This window comes from Danio rerio, chromosome 15 (assembly GCF_052040795.2).
Source record: "Danio rerio strain M-AB ecotype USA chromosome 15, GRCz13ab, whole genome shotgun sequence".
NCBI classification, from domain to species: Eukaryota; Metazoa; Chordata; class Actinopteri; order Cypriniformes; family Danionidae; genus Danio; species Danio rerio.
This window is the reverse complement of record NC_141035.1, coordinates 12,367,782-12,392,183: the sequence shown is the minus strand read 5'-3', so window position 1 is coordinate 12,392,183 and position 24,402 is coordinate 12,367,782. Positions and strand designations below refer to the sequence as shown.

The window sequence follows — 24,402 nt, the reverse complement described above, 5'->3', positions numbered from 1 at the left end:
TCGACTGTATATTAAATTATATTTTAAGCAGAAAGGTGACTAAAGTTTGCCTAAATTTTTTTTTTTTTTTTTTTTTTTTGTCTGTGGGGTCCTCTGGGCATTTTGCATATTTTAGTCACCTTTCTGCTAATTGGGCTGTACTTATATTGGTAGTCTGTGTAGTCTCTGCTAGATTTTACTGATAATTGCATGGGCTAATTCCCACAGCTCCAGATTTGGGACACAGCTGGTCAAGAAAGATTTCGCTCTATAACTCAGAGCTACTACCGCAGTGCCAATGCCCTGATCCTCACCTACGACATCACCTGCGAAGATTCGTTCCGGTGCCTTCCTGAGTGGCTGAGGGAGATTGAGCAGTACGCCAACAACCAAGTGGTGACAATCCTTGTAGGTGAGTGTTCAACGTTGTGCTAGGGCTGGACAATAATTCAATATCAATATATATCGCAATAGAATCTTTTTTAATAACGGTGATATAATTTTTAAACCCATTTTTGGTATTTCGATATAAATTAACTTCATTATATTTTATTATATGAAAGATCTTATACATTGTATCATTTGTCACCAGGGCTGGACTAGGGTAAAAAAATCGTCCCTGGCATTTTGGGCCAGAGCGGCCCATTACATTCAATCAAAATGCTATCTATCTGTGCATGTCCAATATGTTTATCAACTCCTATTTTATAAAAACACAAAAGCCATATATATTAAATAAATAAATACAGATATTAATCTCAATTTAATTTTTATATACTGTCCATAAAGTTTTTTTTAAGTGATAAAAAATACACTATTCATTCATGTATTTTCCTTTGCCTTAGTCCCTTGTTTATCAGGGGTTGCCACAGTGGAGTGAACTGCCAGCATTTGTTTTATGCAGCAGATGCCGTTCCAGCCACAACCCAGTATCGGAAATCATCCAAGCACACTCATTCACACACACACTCATACACTACAGCCAATTTAACTTATTCAATACACTATTCACTAATCAAAACATAATATAAGGAAATTTGTTTAATTTTGATATTATGATTACCAGACACCAAACAGCCTTTTGTAGCTACACATTTATATGAGCATCATCTTCACTCTGCATATTTATAACAAAACAGGGCTTAAATATAACTGCCTCCTTTTCATTGAAAAGAACAAACTTTACCCCGTCGCTTTTGCAGAATATCAGTTTTAATAATCAAGTATAAAAGTATAATGTACAATAAATGTAGCTATACGATAAATGTAAGCAATCAATCAATGTGCAAAATCATTGTACGTGGTTACATAAATTAATATTTAACTTATCTTTGCACTCAGCCAAAATAGAGTTACCCGAGAACAAGTAATTCAAAAGACAGAAGATAGAGTCGTTAGATAGAGACAACAAGATGAATTCAATAACACGTTTAGAAACTACAGTGAGATGAGATCCAGCAGTAGATCTTTTATGAACTGTCCGGCATGCACTATACTCCTACCTGGGGTTTATGCTCAAGGCACCAGCTGGACTACTGGCTGCAGCTATTGGCAGAGTGTGTGTGGTCACCAGATTTGCGTTTTTGGCCATGTACTAGAATGAACGGAAAACTTTTCAGAACAGCTAAATGAAACGTGTGTTTCCCGCAGTTTCTCTGCGCCTCTCTTCCGTTTCTTCTCTTTGACTCTTGACTATTTTGACAAATACACACAGACTATGCATGCTCACAAAGAGCGCAAAATACTAGGAGTTTGTGATTGGGCCAGCCCAATGTCAATAAAAAAAAGAACCAATGGGCTTGTCCCTAAAACTACTTATTGATTTTAAGGAAAAATCTGGGTTCAGTCTACAGGACAGTTTATGACTACTGATGCCAGTAAGTCTGCTCTAAGCCTCTTTGGGTGACATTTTAATTACAGGACACTTAACAGATTTTCCTGGGTCCCTTTGTTGTAAAAAAATAAATGAGTGAAAAGAAGAGAGAACCCAGTCCAGGAGACTCGGAACAAGCAGAATTCCTTTATTGAGACTTGTTGGTTAATCTGCAGTCATACAGCGTCTTCAAGATGTCCATGTGTCTGCAAGAGCCTACTAGAGGTCCGCAGTCTGCAAGTTCTTTCACAAGTCTGAATTAGTCTGAATTGAGACAACGATTTCATGTCTATATTGTGTTCTTAGGAGGAGGGGATTTGGCTAAACAAAGCATGCAAATTAAGAGTTGTGGTCGGCAGGGTAAACTGCTTTTTCAGGCTTTGATCTCATCATGTTCTGGAGACAGAAACCGCCTGACCATTTGATCGAAAAGAGAAAACAATAGACACCCCATGCTGTGAAACTGACAATTTGCATTACTTTGGCTTAGCTTGTAATCAGAAAGACAAAGGTTAAATGACCCTCCTAGCTGGCATGTCAATGAAATAATATAATTAAAAACCAGAGAATATAACTTTTTAGTTATACGTAGATTATTGTTAATTTGAAATTAGATGATATAAATTTATATTTCCACAGTTCCCCCTTTGAGAGTTATTTAAAAACTCTCACAAAAAAAATATAAATTTGTAAGCTTTCCTAAAACCATTCAATGGCTTCTGTATGATAACAGAAGCCCCATCTTCTAGTCATGTAACTTGAAAAGTTACAGGCACATTTAACTTATTCTGTGTCATTTCAATATCTACGTAGATGTAAGTGTAGATTTCAAAACTGTTCACACGTTTATGACAATCAGTTGTAATTTTTATAAATCCTACATGATGACACAAAAAATCATGTAGTTAAACTGCAGATCTTCTGAAAGTCCATGGCTTGTGAATAGTGTTCAGTCTTTTGTGAGGTGTGTTTCTTGTGGTTCTTCTCCAGCACAGAGTTGATCTGATGACTTCCTGTCATTCATGGATCTCCGTAGTGATGCTCTGGTTCAGAGTGTTTCTTGAGAAGATGCAGTGTTTGTGTTTACCTGCACACAAGAAAACAGGGAAACAGCAGACCAGCAGTATTCATGCATAGACTTGTATGATCATACAGTTCATGTGTCTAGTTATTCAGGTGACTGTATAGTGGTTGTGTTAAGTTGGTGATCGTATAGTGTTGTGTATTTTCTGTCTCCTAATCTTAAAGTTATGACACCTATAAAACAGTGAGGTAAGGGTAAATGGGGAAAAAGGGAGTCTTCACCACAGGGTGCGGCCCCTGAAGCCTGTTGCCTTCAGTTCTGCCCTGGGCTCCTCACTGGTTTGTGTGTCCTGTTCTGTCCCTGAGTGTGGTGGGCAAACTTTAAAATGTAAGACACAAACTATCATTCAATAAATATCAGTCCTATCGGACATCATAACATTGAATGGGTAGTGATTGGAAAATGTGTTAAACACATTCAAGGCTGTAAGTGGACTTAAGCAGAGTTCCCCAATAAAAAGGAAGAAGTTTCCTTTGTGTCTTTTTACAAAGAGTCTTTCATCTTAATTGTAAATGAACTGGGACATTAAGCACTTACAGCCAAAAAATGGTTAGCATCTTTGTGGACAGCTCAATGGATTTAGTGATGAGGGGAGGGGTATGTAAAGGGCATTTAGCAAACTGTTCAGAAGTTGATTTACCCTTTTCATCTCTTTAAAGTTCTTTTTATTCTTTCTACACTCCCTCATCCAATGTCCTTTTTTACCACAGTAATGACAACAGATATTTTTCCTAAGACATTTGTGATTTGATGTCTTTTCTGTGTTGACCTTAGTGGCAGCTGCTTCAAATCTGACTCTGTCTTTGATGTAAGAGTCTCTTTCCCACAAGGCTAAACTGTTCATATTATTTCTGAGAGTGGTGGAAGACCAGGTGATGTTAAGAAATGGCAAAGCTTGTCTGTATTCAGTTGCAAGGCCATCTGACCAGATGCGGACTAGGGTCCCTTATCATTTAGCACACTGTCCGAATTATCAGCTAATCCACTGTAAGTTATGGCGGATTGACAAAATCTCTCAGTGAATTCATTCACAGATTCATCTTTCCTTTGCACACAACAAGTCACTTTTGACCAGTCAATCTTTGGGCCAACAATGTTCTTTAGAGCTTTCAAAACACCCTCTCTCAAATCATCCTTACTGGCATGTTGTAATTTAGAGGTCACAGTATGCTCAAAACTGTTGAATTCAGATTCAGTGAGAACTTGAGACATTAGCTGGGTGACTTCTGTTAATGACATGTCATAAAGACGTATTTTGCTGATTAGTGCTCTGCTAAACTCTGAAAAATTTGTGCGTGCTGATGGTAAGCTTTGAGACAGTCTGTCTATTTCTCTAGGTCCTAGTGTTCTGGAAACTGTTTGAATTTGAACAACAGAAGTGTTGTTGTGTGAACTCTCAGTTCTCTTAGACCTTCTTCTTTGTCAAATTTAGCCTGACTGACTCTGTTATTGAGTCCATGTGCTGTCTTAGCAGCGATTTGAAATCCTGATCTGACAATAAAGGAGATGTTAAACCACCTTTTTCAGTTGTAGTAATCAGTCTTGTATTCTGTCTGAACATTTTGTGAGCTTATTATCACAAAGTAAAAATACTAAAACTTTTCAGATGAAAGTGTAGTAATTTCTTCTCTGGCGAAACAGAGGGTAACAATATTAGCACATGTTGCTAAAACTTCCTGCCTGAACAAGAGATAACATCAATTAGCTTGTATAGCTAAAACTTCTCTGGTTGAACAGAGGGAAAACAAAATAAAAGAAAAGAAAATAGCGCATAAGGCTTAACTTCTCTGAAGAGAGGATAACTTTTTAAAAGAAAATAGCACGTAGGGCTTCACTTCTCTGTCTGAACAGAGGATAAACTGTTACTTCTCTATTGAAATAGAGAATAACTTTTTGTTAAACAAACCCTGCAGCTGTTTGTTAACTTTTCTCTGATGGAGCAGAGAATAACCATGTGTATAGACTGGTCTGTATGGTTCTTTTGAAAGAGTGAAACTCACCAAATCGAGGTTAAGCTGAAAAGATTCAGTCTGGAGTGATCTGATCTTTGTATTCAGGTAGCTTCAATGTTCATCAGGGTTGCAGTCAGCAAATAGTTGAGAATTTGTGACGTCTGCTGAGTGACTTCAAATTGCCGTTGAGCTGAAGATTGCGTCTGAAGAAGTTTCCTTGATCTTGAAGGTTCAAGTTGAATTCCACGTGGATTTCAGTCTTTTGTGGCAAATTGTTGAGAATTTGATGATTTCTGTCTCTATCCGGGACACGGCACCAAGTTGTTGTAAAAAAAAATAAATGAGTGAAAAGAAGAGAGAACGCAGTCCAGGAGACTCGGAACAAGCAGAATTCCTTTATTGAGACGTGTTGGTTAATCTGCAGTCATACAGCGTCTTTAAGATGTCCATGTGTCTGCAAGAGCCTACTAGAGGTCCGCAGTCTGCAAGTTCTTTCACAAGTCTGAATTAGTCTGAATTGAGACAAAGATTTCATGTCTATATTGTGTTCTTAGGAGGGGATTTGGCTAAACAAAGCATGCAAATTAAGAGTTGTGGTCGGCAGGGTAAACTGCTTTTTCAGGCTTTGATCTCATCATGTTCTGGAGACAGAAACCGCCTGACCATTTGATCGAAAAGAGAAAACAATAGACACCCCATGCTGTGAAACTGACAATTTGCATTACTTTGGCTTAGCTTGTAATCAGAAAGACAAAGGTTAAATGACCCTCCTAGCTGGCATGTCGATGAAATAATATAATTAAAAACCAGAGAATATAACTTTTTAGTTATACATAGATTATTGTTAATTTGAAATTAGATGATATAAATTTATATTTCCACACCTTCAACTAGAAATTCAAAGACATTCCTGTTCCCTTTGGTCTACACACACACACACACACACCCACAAATACACGAGGCTCCCGACCTAAAATGGACTCCGAAATCCTGAATCACCCCAAAAGATAAATGTTATATGTTTTTCTAACTTCGTACTCCTTTTCTGACTTTTCTTACCAGTATAATCCCTCATATAGCTTGTATGCCTTGTCAATAATAATCAATAATGTCAGAATGTGTAAAAAAAAGCCTACGTACTCCTAAGGGCATCATGTGTGATACCAATATGCAGCTTACATGTAGCGCATGATCATAATCACTACGTCTGTAACGACAGGGAGATGACACTCACAACAGAAGGTAGGATCCAAATGCAGGTTTTAATCGTTGTCAGGTAAGCAATGGTCAACAGGTATAAACAGATATATTCAGGCAGGCCAGAATCATAATCAGTACACAGGCGAGAGGTCAAAAAGGCAGGCGGCAGGCAGGGAGAACAAGAGTACAAAGCTAAGTCATGAAAATATACAGGATTAATATACAGAAAAAATATACAGGAAATATACAGGATTAACGCGTTGTAATGTCATACACATTAGAGATGTGCGGATGGGCTATTATTTCATCCGCTACCGCATGACAAAAATCATCATCCATCCGCCATCCATCCGCAGTAACATTTTTGACCAATTTTATTTGTAGTCCGCGGCTATAACCGCCAACCGCGCATCTCTAATACACATATACAGTGAACCACACTCTGCAAACTGTAGGGGTGAATGTGTGGCTTAAATAGTGTGTGTTAATCAGTCTCTGAAAGTCCTCAGGTGTGCGAATGTAATCAAGCTAGATGAGTGAGCAGGCGTGAGTGTCTGGGAGAAGTGCATGTATGCATATGTAGTCCAGAAGAAGGCAGATTTGTAGTCCTGTGTGTGTGTGAGTGTTTACCAGCGTCATCTGGTGGTTAGATCTCGCTGGTGATCATGACAGAGCCCCCCTCTAAGGAGCGGATTCCAGACGCTCCTAACATAGTTCAGGCGGGAGGTGGAGCGTAGGCGAAACAGGGGGAGGGATGGAGGCATGGAGCTGCAGAAGACCCGAGTGTGGAGCTGCGAAGGGGCCTGGAACGTGGAGCTGCGTAAGGCATGGAGAGTGGAACTGCGGAGGGCCTGGAGCATGGAGCTGAGGTGGCCCAGGATTATGACGGGGCGGCGACCATTCAGGAGGCTCGGGTGGTGGCTGTGGCCATTCAGGAAGCTCAGGCGGCGGCCATTCAGGAAGCTCAGGCGGCGGCGTCGACTCTGGCTGTGGCGCCGGCTCTGGCGGTGGCAGTGGCAGCTAGGAAGGGTCTGGCCGCTCTGGAGAGTCTGGCAGCTCTGGAGGGTCTGGCAGCTCTGGAGGGTCTGGCTGCACTGGAGGATCTGGCAGCACTGGAGGTGGTGGTGGCAGCTCTGGCAGTAACAGCTCTGGTGGTTGCTGCACCCTGCTGAAAAATCCAGCTTAAACTAGCCTAGGCTGGTTGCCTGGTTTTAGCTGATCGACCAGGCTTGTTTTAGAGGGGTTTTGGCCATTTCCAGGCTGGTTTCCAGCCATTTCCAGCCTGGTCTTAGCTGGTCAGGCTCGGAGATGACCAGCTAAAACCAGCTTGACCAGCCTAGCCAGGCTGGGAGCCCAGCCAAAACCAGCTATGTCCAGCTTAAACCAGGCTGGTCAAGCTGGTTTTAGCTGGATTTAGCTGGTCATTTTCCAGCCTGACCAGCTAAGACCAGGCTGGAAATGGCTGGAAACCAGCCTGGAAATGGCCAAAACCCCTCTAAAACCAGCCTGGTTGACCAGCTAAAACCAGTCAACCAGCCTAGGCTGGTTTAAGCTGGATTTTTCAGCAGGGCAGCTCTGTCAACTCAGGTGGTGGTGGCCATTCTGGTGGCTCAGGTGATGGCGTTTCAGGAACTGGAACAGGAACTAAGAAAGGAACAAACTCGGAACAAGAAGCCATCTTGTGAGCTGGTGGGTGATTGGCGCTTACCACATTGTGAGCTGGAGGGCTGGTTGTGACAACTTTGTGAGCTGGAAGACTGGAGGTGGCCATTTTGTGAACTGGCAGACAGGACGCGACCATCTCGTGAGCTGGAGGACTGAAGGCAGCCATTTTGTGAACTGGAGGACTGTAGGCAGCCATCTTGTGAGCTGGAGGACTGAAGGTAGCCCTCTTGTGAGCTGGAGGAATGGTGGCGGCCATCTTGGGAGCAGGCTGGGGTCTAGGCTGGTGAACAGGGGACTGGAGTACTGGAGATGCAAGCATAATAACATTACTAAGGGTGGAGCAGCAAGACCCATTGCCGGTGGGTCTTGCTGTCTTTTGCCCCCCCCCCCCAAAAAATATTTAGGGGTGTCCTCCACCTCTCCTACAGTGAAGGAGGACCCACTGAGTTGCAGTGCCAGATCTATATAATATCTTAGCGTCCAGTGGGGGTTGTGCAGTGGCATATTGGAATAAAGGGGCTCAGACAGTCCACCGTGAAAAAAGATCATAAGGCATACCTCGTCCAACGTGGTTAAATGAGCCAGATTGATAAAGTCCTCCACATTGTTCTATCGGCCGTGCTCCCTGACGCAGGCACATGATTTTAATCCCCGCTGGATCCATTGTGTGGCCGAGTCTTCTGTAACGACGCGGAGATGACACTCACAACAGAAGGTAGGATCCAAATGCAGGTTTTAATTGTTGTCAGGTAAGCAATGGTCAACAGGTATAAACAGATATATTCAGGCAGTCCAGAATCATAATCAGTACACAGGTGAGAGGTCAAAAAGGCAGGCGGCAGGCACGGAGAACAAGAGTAAAAAGCTAAGTCGAAAAAACACAGGAAAACAATACAGGATTAACGCGTTGTAATGTCATCTATACAGTGAACAAGACTCGGCAAACTGAAGGGGTGAATGTGTGGCTTAAATAGTGTGTGTTAATCAGTCTCTGAAAGTCCTCAGGTGTGCAAATGTAATCAAGCTAGATGAGTGAGCAGGCGTGAGTGTCTGGGAGAAGTGCATGTATGCATATGTAGTCCAGAAGAAGGCGGATTTGTAGTCCTGTGTGTGTGTGTCATCTGGTGGTTAGATCTCGCTGGTGATCATCACAATTTTTATTCATGTTTTCCCCTTCGGGGTAGTTTTGTTTTGCCTTTTATTTTTATTTGTAGTTTATAATAAATAATCCTACATTTTTCTGCAATTGGGTCTTCACTCCTTTTTTCCCTCACCGACCGTGACAAACAAGCTGTATTTATTATTGCGTACAAGACTTTTATAATAATGATAATATAAATTAAACCATTTCATACAATTACAGTGAAAGTAAACTACAATTAAAGGGGTGGTCCACTACGATCACATATTTTAAACTTTAGTTGATGTGTAATGTAGCTGTGTAAACATAAACAACATCTCTAGATGTAAAAAGTTCTAAGTTCAATGCAAAGGGAGACCTTGGTTTTTACAGAGTTAGCTTAGCAAAGCCTAGAATGAATGAATTTTTGGTGGACTACAAAAAATACTTCCGCCCCCTGTGAGATCACAAGTTTGTTTACTGCGCATTCCACACTGTGCAGGTAAGGCCCGTGGCCAGAGGCGCTGTAATGTTATAGCTGAGATTAAGCTAAAAACGTGTCTAAACCAACACAATCTCACGGCAGTTCGTAACTTTTTCATTTAGTGGCTAATTCGTATGAATTCGTACGATCTAATTCGTACATTTTAGTACGATTTGCTCATCCCCTAATGACGGTTGGGTTTAGGGGTGGGGTTAGGTGCCACGCCTCCTTTTTAAAATGGTACAATTTCTTACAACTGAACTTGTACGAATTCGTACGAATTAGCCACTAAACTGCCAAAACGTAAAATACTTACGTTTTCTCGAGAGATCAGGCTGGTCTAAACACGGCTGTTTCCACAGAGCTTCGTCTGTTTCTGTATTTTGCTCTTTCAAAGGACAAGACTCAAAGACAGAAGTGCCTACAGTTCAATATTAATTATGTTCCAGAGAATTATAAAACACACTGCAAGCATGATTTGACAAAACAGCTCCAGAATATCTCCTAGTTCAGTGCTGGATTCGGCTAAAATCTCCTGAAAGCAGAAGTTGTAAGCTACAAGTAAGTGTTTTTATTTGTTAGAATTGATTGTGACATGTACAGTGTCTAGCGTTAACGGTATGCTGTAGCAACGATGTAAACAATGCGAAATGCTGCTTTGCGGGCAAACAATTTAGCTACAAATTCAAATTTATCAGTCAAACTGCTGTAAACACACACACACACACACACACACTCAGCCAGCATGTTCGTGTCTCTTATGTGTGTGCGCACGGGACTGCACTGATTGTCTTCAGGCAGCTTTTCTATGTGTTTCACATCTCAGATAATGAAGTCGCAAAAGATATGTGGATGATTTATATTACTTACACCTGCATATTCCAGATACACATGAAAGACATTGTGTAAGGCATTGAGTTAAAAAAAAAATACAGATTAGCTTACCTGACTCGTGGTCGCAGCAGGATAATAAATCAAGGCTCAACAGGTAACATCCCACATCTTGTGCTTTATTCTTCTGTCACGATATATTTCAGAAAATAACTTAATCCGAGCATTAGAGAAAAAGAAAGTCCCACGCACATCCGCTTGTTACAGAAAGTTCACACATTCACACCACACACATATAGACGCACACACAAACGCTGTTTATGGAGCCACACCCCACTTTCACTCGTTACAGACACTTGTCAGATTTTATTTTAGAGAGCAGGCAGGAGGTTGACTGCATGTTTACACAGCAGAAAAGCGCGTGCTTTTACGGTCGTGATGTGAAGCCGATCCACGAATAGCAGCACATTATGTCGATGACCAATCAGAGTCACTTAAGGGCGGGCCTTTTAGAGCAGGGGTCTCAAACTCAATTTACCTGGGGGCCGCAGGAGGCAAAGTCTGGGTGAGGCTGGGCCGCATAAGGGATTTCACAAAAAAAAGTCCTCAAATGTCATTATTAACAGTTTTAATTATTTCTTCTGAACATGAAGTGTCCTGGACATTAATAGAACATTGAGTGAAGATTATGAACAGTTCTTCTGAACATGGCATCTTTTGCCTACTTCTTGCGGCCAGATCTTATATCTTATATCAAATCTTATATATGTATATATGTATATATATGTATAAATAAAACACCCCCACCCCACTCCAGTCACATCAGTCTGTACCAGTCTGTATCTACCTATAATATATATAAGATGCAGGCTGTAGCTAGGTAGGTGGCAGGCTGCAGATAGGTAGCTAAGTGGCAGGCAGGGGCGGGAACAGCTTACCTTGGTTCTGGCAGGCGCGAGTTCCCTCCCTGCCTGGTTTATACTTCTGCGTCAAGTGACCGGCGCAACTAACGGCGCAGGCAACGCGCGCAGCTGTGCATTTATACTTCTGCGCGCTGTCTCTGTTGGTCTGCATTAACACTTCCGAAACGCTAGTGGGCAGTGAGGTGTAAATCTTCCTCTGTGTCGAGTTTCTTCGCTTTTGACGCAGGTTTGACGCAGAAGTATAAATCACACTTCCCGCCCGTCATAGCGTCTAACAAAGGGGCGGGGTGCGTGGTGACGTCACCGGCATCCCCGCCCCTTTGTTTAGACGGCGGGCGGGGAATGCCAGTGACCGCTGTGTACGGATAGAATCAGCGGAGCGGGGAGCGCTCTCTCTCCCCGCTCCGCTGATTCTGTCAGTGTACAGCGGTCGGCACGGGCCACAAAATATTGCACTGAGGGCCGCAAATGGCCCGCGGGCCGCGAGTTTGAGACCCCTGTTTTAGAGGAACTAAGAAATATAACAGTCGTTTTTATGTTAGCTGAGTAGCTGTGTATAATCAAAGTGAGATATCTGAAAAAATAATGCAATTTCCTTCAAGTGAAACCAGGGTCCCCGCGGGGTCTTAAAAAGTCTAAAATTTAAAAATCGAAATTTAAGGCTTTAAAAAAGTCTTAAATTCGCTGTTCTGGGTCTTAAATATTTTTGCATAGGTCTTAATTTTGCGATGTCCATGTAACGCTACATCTAATGCTCATTTAATTAATTTTTGTTGTTGTTGTTGCTTGGTTTTTGGGGTGTTGTAGTTCTTTATTTCACTAGTCCAATTGTAATTTGCGGTATTACAACTACAAACAGGTCAGCTTGCAATAGCCAATCAGCTTTCTGTTATCAAACTCAGTGCGCGCGGCGAATGTGACGCCATCACTGTGTTTGAGGAAGTTCCCTTTGAGTGCGCGTGACATGATTTCGGCTGGCAGAGTATGCCGTTATTTCACTGACAAATGTCGTAAGCGCAGTTTTATAAGTCGGGAGCGCTGTAATACGAGAGAGTGGACAAAACTGCTCGTGGACAAAACTGCTCGCGAGGTCTCAAAACACTGGCTGCTCACGTGCGAATGATCTGCTCTCACTCCGTCGGACTCTGTTCGTGCTTTTGCTCTCCAGAGATGCTTCAGCATACTGTAGTATTAAAAATAGTGAACTGATAAAATGAAATACAGTTTAGTTTTACTACAGTAAAGTGTGGTGAATTGTAGAATAATATACCCTATATTGTAAAAAAAAATCTAAAGCACTGGGTAGTTTGTTTATAATACACTTGTTGTGTTACCATAGCAACTATAGTATTACCACAACAGATTAATTGAAGCACTTTACTGTACTTTACAAAATACTGTACAGCAGCCACTAGTTCACTTCATTTTAGAGATAAAATGGGATTGATAGTGACATTTATTTGAAGAGTGAATAGTACAGTAGGCTATAATACCTTATCAAGTGTTTTTCCCTATTTTCTATCACTGTTACATTCCTGCTTGTGTTAGTTGTATTTAAATGTTGTTGTTTTTTTTATTATTATGGTGCACCTTATGGATGATTAGGCAAGGCAAGTTTATTTATATAGCACATTTCGTACACAGTGGCAATTTAAAGTGCTTTACATAAACAAGAATAAAAGAAACAAGTAAAATAAAAATAAAAACAAATAATAAAAATGATTAAAAAACATAAAAACAGGTAAAATGTGATATAAAAGAATGAAAAAGAAGAGAAAAACACAATAGTGCAATCTGTCGGACGCAGCACAATATGATAAATGCTTTTAAAATAAAACTATTATCTGTGTCTTTAAGTGTTTGAAACTGGAAATATCTCATCATATAACAAAAAGCCAAAAATGTGATGTTTAATTAGATTAAACATGTAATATGCAAATCTATTTTAGTATTTTGGTTATTGGTAAGAAATAGTGTACTAATATAAATCATCAAAAAAGCACAAAAGGAATAGGGAACAGTGTACTGAGAGCGCGCAAGGAAATGTGTGCGTGAGCAGTGCGTATTTGAGAGTGAGAAAATTTGCATGTAAGCAGCATAATGTATTTGAGAGCTAGCACGCAGTTTTGTCCACAAACAAAGGAAATCGGTGCATGAGAAAAGAGATTCGCTAGCTCGTATTACATGAATGCACTCTTGACTTGTAATACTGCGCTCACGACATTTGTCAGTGAAATAACGCCATAGCGGAGCTAATGAAATTTTTTGAGACTCAGGTGAACAGTTTGCGCGGCGCCACATTTGATTTGAGTTGAATATAAAACACTTTGAAGAGATTTTGTCTAAAACAGGTACGTCTGTCTGTACTGACATCTTTATGATCCATCATTGTGTGATCATAGGGAGAACCAGATGACCAATAATTCTTGGCTAGAAATTGCAACAGCCATGGGAAAGGAGGAAAGTGTTTGTAAAACTTTGGAAAAACCTGAGGTATACATTTGTTAAAACAAAAAAGAGGCTCCCAAAAACATCTTCAATGATAATGATTTTCTTTTTATTCGTCTGATTTTACTTTGTTTTTTTTTTGACCGCCCCCTGTCATTTAAAAAAATATCTCAATGGCGAATGCGTCAAGTATAAAAGCCTCATCCGTTTTGTGAGGTGTGCGATGTGGCGCCAGGCGAAAGTATAAATCAGCGTTAAGATGTTTGTTTTTTTCTGTAGTTCAATGGTTCCTTTAACCTGTCTTTAGTACGTTTCAATTTAAATACATTTATTTTACCCCTAATTTTGTGCTTTTACATATTTTTTCTCGCGTGTTTTTGATATTGCAATATAGGTCTTAAATTTGACATCATGTTATCTGCAGAGACCCTGGAAACATAAGCACACATTGCTTTGCATCTTATAAACACAACCAAGCCTTAAAATTACTTTCTGGACCACCCCTTTAAAATAAGCTCATAATGATTGTTAAAAAGAGAACCTTTTCCAAGGCCTTTTTTCAATAAACATGGATTCAGAGATTTATTCATTTTATTTTGTGTTTTATTAGTTCATATAAATTACTCACATTAGGCTAGTGGATTGCATTTTATTGCTTTTATTTTCATGGGGTCTCTGCATCTGGTAGATCAGTCTAGTGCACTGAGCAAGTTTTGTCAGTGTTGATATTTACAGTAATTAACATCTTTGTGGCTGGGTCATGTCATATATCCAGAAACAGCATCGTTAGATTACGGCATTAGATAAGTAGCAGTTACTTTCATATGCGCGCCTTCTCTCTTAATTGTCTTCTCCATTACTTCATACCATGAAAAATACAAGGTGTGGTGAGCAGATTGAAATGCGTGTGTCTGACGTTGAATGTATGACTGACTGTGTGCCCTGAATTGTTTTTTTTTGTTTGTTTTTTTGGTGGACATGTTTGTGCGTCTGTGTTTTTTTTTTTTTTTTTTCAATTTAAATAGTGCATCATTTTTCAGAGTTCTTCCCTGCTTTCTGACTTTGCCATGTTGTTTGTGTGTTTCTATGGCAAATGCAGGGTCAACTACGGGAGCCCAGAGGCGAGTGTCAGGTGTTATGGTGAAAATCCATTTTCATTCAAACAAAAAAAAATTATGTGAACGTCTCACTCAAGTTAATCGTTAAAAAAAAAATTATCGCCCAGCCCTACAAGAAAGAACATCTAGGAAGATACACTAAGATTATATTTGGAGTGATGAAAATGTGTGAGAAAATGCACTGTGACATTAGTAGGAATAAGATCATATGTAGTGCCTATAAAAAGTAAGATAAAATAAAATGATTCAATGATTTTCAATGGCACCTCTGCACATTAGTATTTTAAAAATGAGCTGTAATGAAATTCTACTAATAGTAATAATGACTATGGGCCCTATCATACATCTGGCACAATATGGCACAAAATGTGTATGGCGCGATTTGTTGCTATTTCCAGACCAGCATTTTGCACCAGGTTGTTTAAACAGCAAATCCATTTGCACCACTTTGTGGACTCGTGGGTGTGCTGGTGCAAAAAGAGGTGTGTTAAGGCGCATTGTTGGCATGTTGCTTTTTTGAGGAACTGAAACAGACTGCGCCCTTGACTGACTAAAGCCCTGCTCACACTGTGAGATTTTAGCCACAATTTTTGTCATTTAAGACAAGTTTGGGGAATCCTAAAAGACTCCTGAAATCCTAGGCTTACATCGGTGATCTTTGATCGTTGGTTTGACATGTTCACATACAGCCCCTTAGTTCCTGTTGCGATCAGATTTTTCCACTAATGAAGTTGTGACAGTGTGAGAAGATTTTAGACACCTTCCTGCAGTGTGACAACAGCTGCGATGAGCGTCAATCCAAGAACCAATAAGAGCTCCAAATTTGATGACACAATCCATGCGACAATTCAAATGGCAGTGTTTTTTTTTTCCTGGTTTTATTATTGGCACATGCTGTGTGCAAAATTGCAGCTACCGATTGTTTACGTTTGCTGTGAGGAATCATTTCAGAACGGGGAATAGCGAAAGCGTCATGGGTGGATGACGTTCTTTGTTGTTTGGGGCGTCTTCATTGTCGTTCAGTCTGACTTTATGACAGCTGAGATCTTACAGCGTGACATGGGAGCCATGTTCGTGCAGTCTGACATGCTACAATCATTCAGGATTATAAGAAAATCACACATTAAAAAGCTGGTAAAAGTCCAAATGTTACAAAAAATTGTATTTTCTATATAAATAAATAAAAACCAATACCTCTATGACAAAACCAAAACAAGTTTGATTTGTCCACCTGTTGGGTTTTGAAGATGTATGCATCATATGGAGCAGTAGAATAGAACATATGTTTGGATATAACTCAGTTTTTTGACTACACTTTGTTGTCATTGTTAATTTATTAGTTAGCTAGAAATGAAAACTGAGTTTAGAAATAGTTTTGAAACAAATCTTTGTTAAAATTAAATATGTAGGCTAGTGGATGTTTTCAGTGCAGTGCGTACAACACTGTTTCAACACAGTACTTTTGCGCCTATAAAGTAAAGAGTAAAAGTAAAGGAAAGAGAAAGTAAAGAGGCTAAATAGAGGAGGCTCATTTTTATCCTCATGCAGACGGTCTGTTTAACTGTTTTCTCGCTAGTTAAGCATTCAGCTTTTCTTCTAATAAAGTACGCCATGTAAATAACAAATGCACCATGATGCAATGCAACTGACTGTTAAAAGGAATGGGAGATGAAACTCTGGTTGGTTTAATGCACGTTAAGCTTAAAACACACCAATGAAAGCTAATAAGCACAACCCTGTGAGACCATGCATCGTGGCGCACAGCATATTTTTCTGTCCCTAAAAACTAAAAGTGTATTCCGACACACCCTTAATACTTTTGCACCAAGCACTTTAGACTTTGCTCCTAGATCATCAAAATATAGCCTTTTAGAGCCTACAACAAATAAAAATTTAGTAAAACATTATAATGTATTTCACCAGTAACAGCGGTTTTCAACAATATTTTGCAGCATCAATTCACAATGTTATAAGAAGGCCAACTACTGCTTGCAATTCGATGTTATTGTGGATGCTTAAAGTTGAATCACACTGAATGTGTTGTTTCAGTTGAGAGAGGCCTTTTTAAGGCAGTTTAATAATACAATTTTTAGTTTAGTAATAAAAGCTTAATAATATTTTTTTCAACTCGTTGCACTGCAGGTGGACATGGCAAACACAAGAGTGTATCGCAGCAAGCACATGCCATTTCCTATCTATCTATCTATCTATCTATCTATCTGTCTGTCTGTCTGTCTGTCCGTCCGTCCGTCCGTCCGTCCGTCCGTCCGTCCGTCTGTCTGTTGTCAAAATACTTGCATTTTGTCAAAATGTCATAACTGGATTTTTCACACAAACGTACCCCTGCCAGCTCTTGCTCATATTACATATTGTTTCCATACTAAATCTCCAACTGATACATAAGTGCCTATCTTACATGGTTTTTTATATTGTATTCTATAATCCATTAGACTAAGACTCATGACTTTTTAATGTCACTTTATAAAAACAGTTTATCTGCAAAATTAAGCATACTTTCTGATTAAGAATCACATCAAACTCTAACTACAGGTGTATAAAACTTTCTATCAACATTATTTTCACATTTGAAGAGCTGCATCATTTTGTCAACTCAACCAGACTGAACTAAATTTTTAGGTTTTATAATTTCTAGTTGGGTAAAAGAATTATATAAATTAACAAGCTGAGATAGTAAATATCATGGATGTTTATTTACTGGGTGATCCACAGTTTTTAGGAGCGAAAATAGCAGATTACAATGTGATACTAATAAGCGGCAGGTGGCAGCGGCGATCACAGCTGATCCATGATAGACACGGTGGAGAAAACTCTGCAGACACGTGCTGGTGTCTGTATCTAGAAGTAACGCTGTAAAACAACTGAAAGGAGAAGAAAAGTCACACCAGCAGGTCAAAAGGGCCACAGTGTGTGTGTGTGTGTGTGTGTGTGTGTGTGTGTGTGTGTGTGAGAGAGAGAGAGAGAGAGAGATTGAGAGAAATGGAGTACTTTCATTCTCTCAATCGCAATTAAATAGGGGCTTCTGCTGTAAATATCAGCGAAAGACTGATCCAGCAAACTCAGTGAAATTGTGCACAGTTTATGAGTTTTAAGTCGTTGGAGCATTGTAAATACTCGTGCTCGCCTCTTTCGCGACAGAGCGCATATAACATAAATGACGTCAGTACATAATAACCGGTTATGATTATTACTGAACCTATACTGTATTGTCTGATATGTAAGTCCCATTATTTGTTGCATAAAAAAAATATGCCATTAAGCTGAAGCAAATTTGGTTTCTGCAGCAGGACAATGCTCCAAAGCACACCAACAAGTTCACTTCTGGCTGAAGAAAAATTAAATGAATACTTTGTAATGGCCTAGTCAAAGTCCCGACCATAGTCCAGTTGAGCTGCTGCAAATAATTTTGCAAAGATGAGTGGGCCAAAATTCCTCCACAGTGCTGTAACAAACTCACTATAAGTTATTGAATATGCTTAATTACAGTTGTTGCTGCTAAGGGTGGCCCTACTAGTTATAAGGTTTACTTTTTTTTTCAAACAGGGCTGTGTAGTTTAGTATTTTTTCCCTTTAATAATAAAAATCTTAATTAAAAAACTTAATGGTGTGTTTACTTGTGTTATTTTTGGCTAGTATTTAACAGATTTCTACCAATTGTTGTGTAAAAACAAAATGATACTGGCACATTTGCTAGTCAATGTTACCCCTCTGTAATTTGGCTCTAAATCTCAGCTGAAATTTTCCTATTTGACCTCCTTCTTAAAACTGTTTACTACTATATAAATAAACATTTATGACATTAAATATTAATATTTTTTTCATTCATGCATTTTTTCACCAGAATGAAAATAATACATTCATTTTCTTGTCGGCTTAGTCCCTTTATTAATCTGGGGTCGCCACAGCGGAATGAACCACCAACTTATCCTGCAAGTTTTTAGGCAGCAGATGCCCTTCCAGCCGCAACCCATCTCTGGGAAACAGAATGAAAATAATTTAAACCTAAAATTTGAGCCAGGGACCTCTGATTGAGTTGACACAGAATGACCTAGATGCTGAATAAGCAAACAGCTCACTTGTTAAAACTGAACTAATTCACTGGCTTATGTTCAACTTTCTAGCTCTCAACAACTGATTTTCACCAGAGCATTTGAGTCCTGTTCATTGCTGTTGTTTGCAGGGAATAAGATAGACTTGGCTGATAAGCGAGAAGTCCTTCGTCAACGAGCAGAGGAGTTTGCAGATTCTCAGAGCATGCTTTATCTGGAGACCTCTGCCAAAGAATCAGACAACGTGGAGAAGCTCTTTCTAGATCTGGCCTGCGAACTAATCCGTGAGGCCAAGCAAAACACGTTGGACAACAACGACTCCACTCCCATGCCCGGAGAAGGGAAAAACATCAACTATTTGGGCTGCTGCAGCATGAACTAGTAGACTTGGCCACGCTGTCTGGCTGAGGAGACAACATGGATTGCATACAAAGTGGTTTTATTGTTGGTGGCCACTGTGTAGTTGCACACTACAGTCTACACTAAGGTCTACTTTATTCTTCTTAAATTCTTGGGTATTTTAAAACATCAGTGATGCTGCTTTTAAAGTTGGCATCTGAAGCTTTTATGCTATGGACCATGGCCTTGTTGTTTTACAGTTGTGCTTGCTGGTAGGTCAGACAATGAGATTTTCTAAACTCCTGAACAATGCAACAGTTGGGATTTCCCTGCTGACTTAAGAGCCTATGTATTTTTCATATTAGAGATTTAAAAAACAACAACAAAATTTTGAATGCCGATCTTCATCAGTTATTTCACTCACCTGATAAATTGGTTTGTCCAAAAATGTGTAATTTATTCACCCTCATCTGGTTCCAAATTCATATTAATTCCAACATATACTGAATCAGGAACAGCAAAATTATTTAATGACACCACCTAATTTTCTTGTGGATGACAGGAAAAAAAATGTTGTAAAGCATTGCAGACATGGGATTGGTTGTTGTGCATTATGACACACTACAGGAAGTGAAATAATTAATCCTGTGTCCTGATGCCTATTTGTTGTTTACAAATCCTCACATCACCTTACCTCAGGCAAATTGTGACGTTATTTGGAGAAAAACAAACAAACAAATGTAATCTGAACCTTATGGCAAGCCATATTACTTTAACTGTAGTCTAATTCTTATGAAGCCATATGATGCTTTCAGGTTTGGAACAATATGAAGGTAAATGAATGATGAAACTGTTTGTTTTAGGTTGGCTGCACTGTTAAAGGGGTAATTTACCCAAACCATTTACTTCTGTCATCATTTACTAACCCTCAACTTGATCCAAACTGGTTTGAGTTTTTCTCTTCTGTTCATCACAAAGGAATATATTTGTAAAATGTTATTAAATTGTTGTAATTGACATAGTATTTTCTTCCCTTTACTCTGAATGTCAGAAGCTGGGTTTCCATCAACCTGTGCTAATGCACATGTTGATGTATCGCAAATGATGGAAGCACCAAATTTGAAATACATTTTCATTGATTTGCAAAAGTCTGTTTACACTTGCTTTCAGTGGTTTTGGGTTTCAAAATAATCCTTATTTATTGTAAAATAATGGAAGATTGAAAAAAAACGAATGAACTGGCTTGGTTGCTCTAAAGTACTAGTTGCAAGGTTACCAGTATTACAGACAGCCAGTCTAATAAATTGATGGAAATGCACCTAATTTGCATTTCTTTTTTGTGAACTTTGAAAAGATTCACTTCATGTTAAAACTGAAACCTAGCTAATGGTTACTACATCAAAAATATTTTTTGTGTTCATCAGAAAACCCATAAAGTTTTGGAACCACTTGAGGGTAAATAGTGAGCACATCTTCTGTTTTTGTTGAACTATTCATAGAAAACCTAATCCCACACAATTGGTGTATTAGTGTGTACATACTAGTTGTTGATTTCTTGCAAGATTGATTTAGGTTGCGTATGCATGCATTTTTTTTTTCTCAGCACTGCTACAGCCAGCTACCTTCAGTAATCTGTGACAGGAAGATGTGATGTGAAACATCCTCATTTAAGTCCTTGTTTATTAGGCAGCCAGTTATTAGGAATATAAAATCCTCTTAGTGCTTGCATGGATGTTTGGCTGTAATTACTCAACAAAGGCCAGGCCGTTTCGATAAGTCATAGCAAAAACCCAATGTGCCTCTGCCATTTTCATACTGTCGTCACACATTAGACTCAACGGATTCTCATGGAGCATATTTGGGTCATATTTCACACTAAAATATGGTTCAGTCAGGGTCATTATATATTGTTTTGAGTTTGGTTTAAATTTGAAAAAAATTCTCACTACTGTAATGCAGTTATCAGAACAATCCTTTTCAATATAACCCTATTTTTATTATTATTTTCTTATGTTTTAAAGAGTACTGATACAACATGGGATTATTAAATGAACTGTGAAAATAATAATAAATACAGGGTTATACTTTTTTATCAAATTAAATACACTATACATATGCAGCCTTGGTGAGCATATAAAACATTTTTTTATGAAAATTTTTTTATATGTTCACCAAAAGTGTATATATTTATTAAAAAGAGTATACAACAAAAACATAATTCAATCCTACTAACCACACACTTTTGAATGGTTTCATGAGATCTACCTGTCCAGGCCTTTCAAATTACAATGAATTATTAGCAGCAAAGTAAATTATATCATTCATTTATATCTTTTCACATTTTACACAAAAATAAAAATAAATATGCACTGCCTCAAATGCTTCATTTTGTATAGATTGATTCAAACTCACACCCCAAAGTTAACTACAATTCCAATTTGTATATATTCTGTCCTTACCCAAAACATACCAGGAATCTTTATAGTTAAATTAGTCCATGCAGCTTTGCTATTGTAATAACTACAGTGATGTTTAAAGCTTTTAGCACTCGTGAGTTGAGAAGAGTTTGTGTGAATGAGATCTCATGCAATTCATAGATGTTTCAATGAGTTCTTGCACAAATGGTCTTTGTGTTTCAGTGTTGAAGAAAAAGATGATGGAATTTTTTAACTGTGTGATTTAGTTTGTGTGTTACCTCCAACCTTGGCTGTGCTTTAAGGTTGTTTGCACCTATGTCATTACGATGGAACTGTGAATCTCCTCTTTTATAGATTTTTAGTATTTAACTTGCTGCTACAAAGCTTTTTTATTCTTTTATTTGTAACAAATTTGACAGTATTTGAAAGCATAGATGCCATCGGATGCTTGGTTATTAGTAGGGCTTTTCACGTTTCAGTTTTGATTCTGAGATGTTTCAAAAGCATCACTATTCTCTCTTGAATCTATTCTGTGCTTAGTTTCTAAACTGCAAATGGTACTGTCTGTATGTTTCACAGACACTTAGTTCCTTACAAACTCAACTTGAACCTAACATAATGATAAAGTTAGGAAAGTTTCAAGCAAATTAAATGAGTGCTAATACATTTACATGTGTTTACAATTATTTTGTGACATAAAAGACCACCTAGCCTTATATGCACAAGCACTCTTCCACATGAGTATATGGCTAAAAATAGACTAATATAGAAATAGAATATGCTCAGAATTGATCCATGAGAGAATATTGGTGAACTTAGTAAATCTCAGAATTGATTTCCTCATGTTTTTTTATTTGATTTTTTTTTTTTCCACAGCTCTACTAAATAATACTCTAAAATAGAGAAATCTTTCAAACGTGCAGACTATAGTGCTGTTTAGACATGGTATTAATGTGTTTTATGTTATCTAATCAGATTACATAAAACATGTTAATACCATGTCTAAACAGCACTATAGTGGTCAGCCAACAAGCATCAGTGGAGTAATTAACTATAGTCTGTTGAAATATTTGAAGAAAAAAAATGTTCAACTGCAACTCGGCTTCACACACCTTCACACACCTTAATTATATACGGAAATAATTACTCAGGAAAATTGATGGAAAAGTTGCTAATATTTAATAGAAGTATACACAGTGCTAAAAACTTGCACTAGCACCATGTCAAAATTAGAACAAGAACAACAACAAACTATTTAATTGAGAAATACAATAGACCGCTGTGTTGACAAGTGGTTGTGTGAGGGGGATTAAGAGATACCCACATCTCAATAATTGTATTGCTTATAATTCAAAAGATAAAAGAGAAAACAGTGAATGTGCAAGCGTTGTGCACATGTGCTCATTCATGCAAACAAATTTAGCCATTTTAATACTAAACAAATGCATAATAAAAGTGTAAGGGTGTTAATCACAAGGATTATGCAGTTTTTATTATGGGTAACAGTGTGAATCGCCAGCATATAAAGGTCCAGAATGAATTGCTAATAGCAGTTAATAACAAGCAGTTTGAAACAGGAAGCAAAGATAATGTGAGATTAGTATGAAAAGCCTATTTGTAATGAAAAATATTATAAATTTTTTTATTCATTAAAACACTAAAAATGTTTTACTTGAAGATCAGATGTTTCAGCATTTTTAGTTATTCATGCCAATTATAGCATTGCATTTTCCTTATATGTACACACAGTTGCTTATGATGTTAAGCTTTTTTAACCTTTTATTTTAAAGTGATAACCTTTTCAAGTTTTGTATGATGTTTTTTTTTTTTTTTTTTGTTTTTTTTAATACATGATGTGTCATGCACAGTGTTTTGTCTAGCTTTGTTTTACAAATTCTTGCCTTATTGTAACGTGTTGCAATGGGACTTTTTTTATGTTATATGTCCTAATTTCCAGTATAGTTATATTACTAAGCAAATACATTTTGTTTTTTTTTATATGTAACCATTTCATTATGTGAATTACATTATGTGAATATTCATCAAGACTTGTGTCCAGTGAAGAAAATTCCAACTTTTGATTTATATTCAAGTAGATATCTGTACATTTATTGTTTATAATGTGTAATTTTGGTATATATTTTTTGATGTCATATGTGATACATTTATCATAAAGCCATGACTACAGTGATTCAGTATTGCTTATAAGCCATTTTCTTTCTGCAGTTCTGTTCATGTAACTTGTTTTAATGTATTAATACTCCACATATAGACTGCAAGTTAACACATTTATCCAAATAAACGTGATTATGACACTATCTGTATTCTTAATATAGGAAATAAAAGCATAATTTTTTTTACATTTCTTTGCAAAATAACCACAATATTAAATTAATTTTGAATTCAATTTAGTGTTTTTTTTTACATTTTATTTTGTTACATTAGAATGTTACAATAAAACTTCAAGATAAATGTAGAATTACTTATGTATTGAATACCAATAATTATGCCAATAACTAATAATTATTATTCTTTTACAAATGTATTAACAAATAAGAATCATGTTTTGAACATATAGTAAAACCTTTTTTTCAATAGATGATACTCTGTCAAGTGTCGTACTGTACTTTTGTGTGCCTGTTTTAAAGTTATGTAGCCTACTGAATGTTCATTCATTCATTCATTTTCTTTTTGGCTTAGTCCTTTTATTAATCTGGGATTGCCACCGCAGAATGAACTGCCAACTTACCCAGAGGAAACCCACGCGAACGCGGGGAGAACATGCAAACTCCACACAGAAATGCCAACTGACCCAGCCGAGGCTCGAAACAGTGACCATCTTGCTGTGAGGTGACAGCACTACCTAATGCGCCTCCACATTGCCCACCTATTGAATGTATGA

At 38.1% G+C, this 24,402-nt stretch overlaps 2 protein-coding genes across 5 annotated transcripts in view; one reads left to right on the top strand and one right to left on the bottom strand.

Moving 5' to 3' along the window:
- The window catches only part of rab30 (RAB30, member RAS oncogene family), a 35,313-nt gene extending 11,498 nt beyond the window's left edge, over nucleotides 1-23,815 (top strand). Inside the window, exons 4-6 of one of the 3 annotated variants that reach the window (XR_015508495.1) lie at nucleotides 208-391; nucleotides 18,876-22,417; nucleotides 22,511-23,815. Coding sequence is in view for 2 of the 3 variants with exons in the window: in NM_001002750.2 (NP_001002750.1) it covers nucleotides 208-391; nucleotides 18,876-19,126 (435 nt within the window). In the remaining variant the exon portion in view is untranslated. 3 annotated transcript variants of the gene reach the window in all.
- Nucleotides 6,133-24,387, bottom strand: LOC147833603 (uncharacterized). Of its 2 annotated transcripts, XM_087283725.1 has the most exons (4): nucleotides 24,250-24,387; nucleotides 8,312-8,433; nucleotides 7,797-8,056; nucleotides 6,134-7,732 (listed from the first exon to the last, which is right to left on the bottom strand). In XM_087283725.1, exons 2-4 carry the CDS (start codon nucleotides 8,415-8,417, stop codon nucleotides 7,667-7,669), a joined length of 432 nt encoding a protein of 143 aa, XP_087139851.1. In that variant the 5' UTR covers nucleotides 8,418-8,433; nucleotides 24,250-24,387; the 3' UTR covers nucleotides 6,134-7,666. The 2 variants fall into 2 exon arrangements, with proteins under 2 accessions (XP_087139852.1, XP_087139851.1); XM_087283726.1 differs by lacking the exon at nucleotides 8,312-8,433 and having other exon boundaries at nucleotides 6,133-7,732; nucleotides 24,250-24,381.
- Between the last annotated feature and the right edge of the window lie 15 nt (nucleotides 24,388-24,402).

Excerpts from the sequence above, each read along its gene's own strand:
- LOC147833603 (XM_087283725.1), bottom strand. The coding sequence starts at position 8,417 with ATGGATCCAGCGGGGATTAAAATCATGTGCCTGCGTCAGGGAGCACGG. Across the intron at positions 8,057-8,311 it reads ATTTAACCACGTTGGACGAG|TACTCCAGTCCCCTGTTCAC; the intron begins GTATGCCTTATG and ends TTGCATCTCCAG. Across the intron at positions 7,733-7,796 it reads GCCCTCCAGCTCACAATGTG|TTCCTGTTCCAGTTCCTGAA; the intron begins GTAAGCGCCAAT and ends TTCCTTTCTTAG.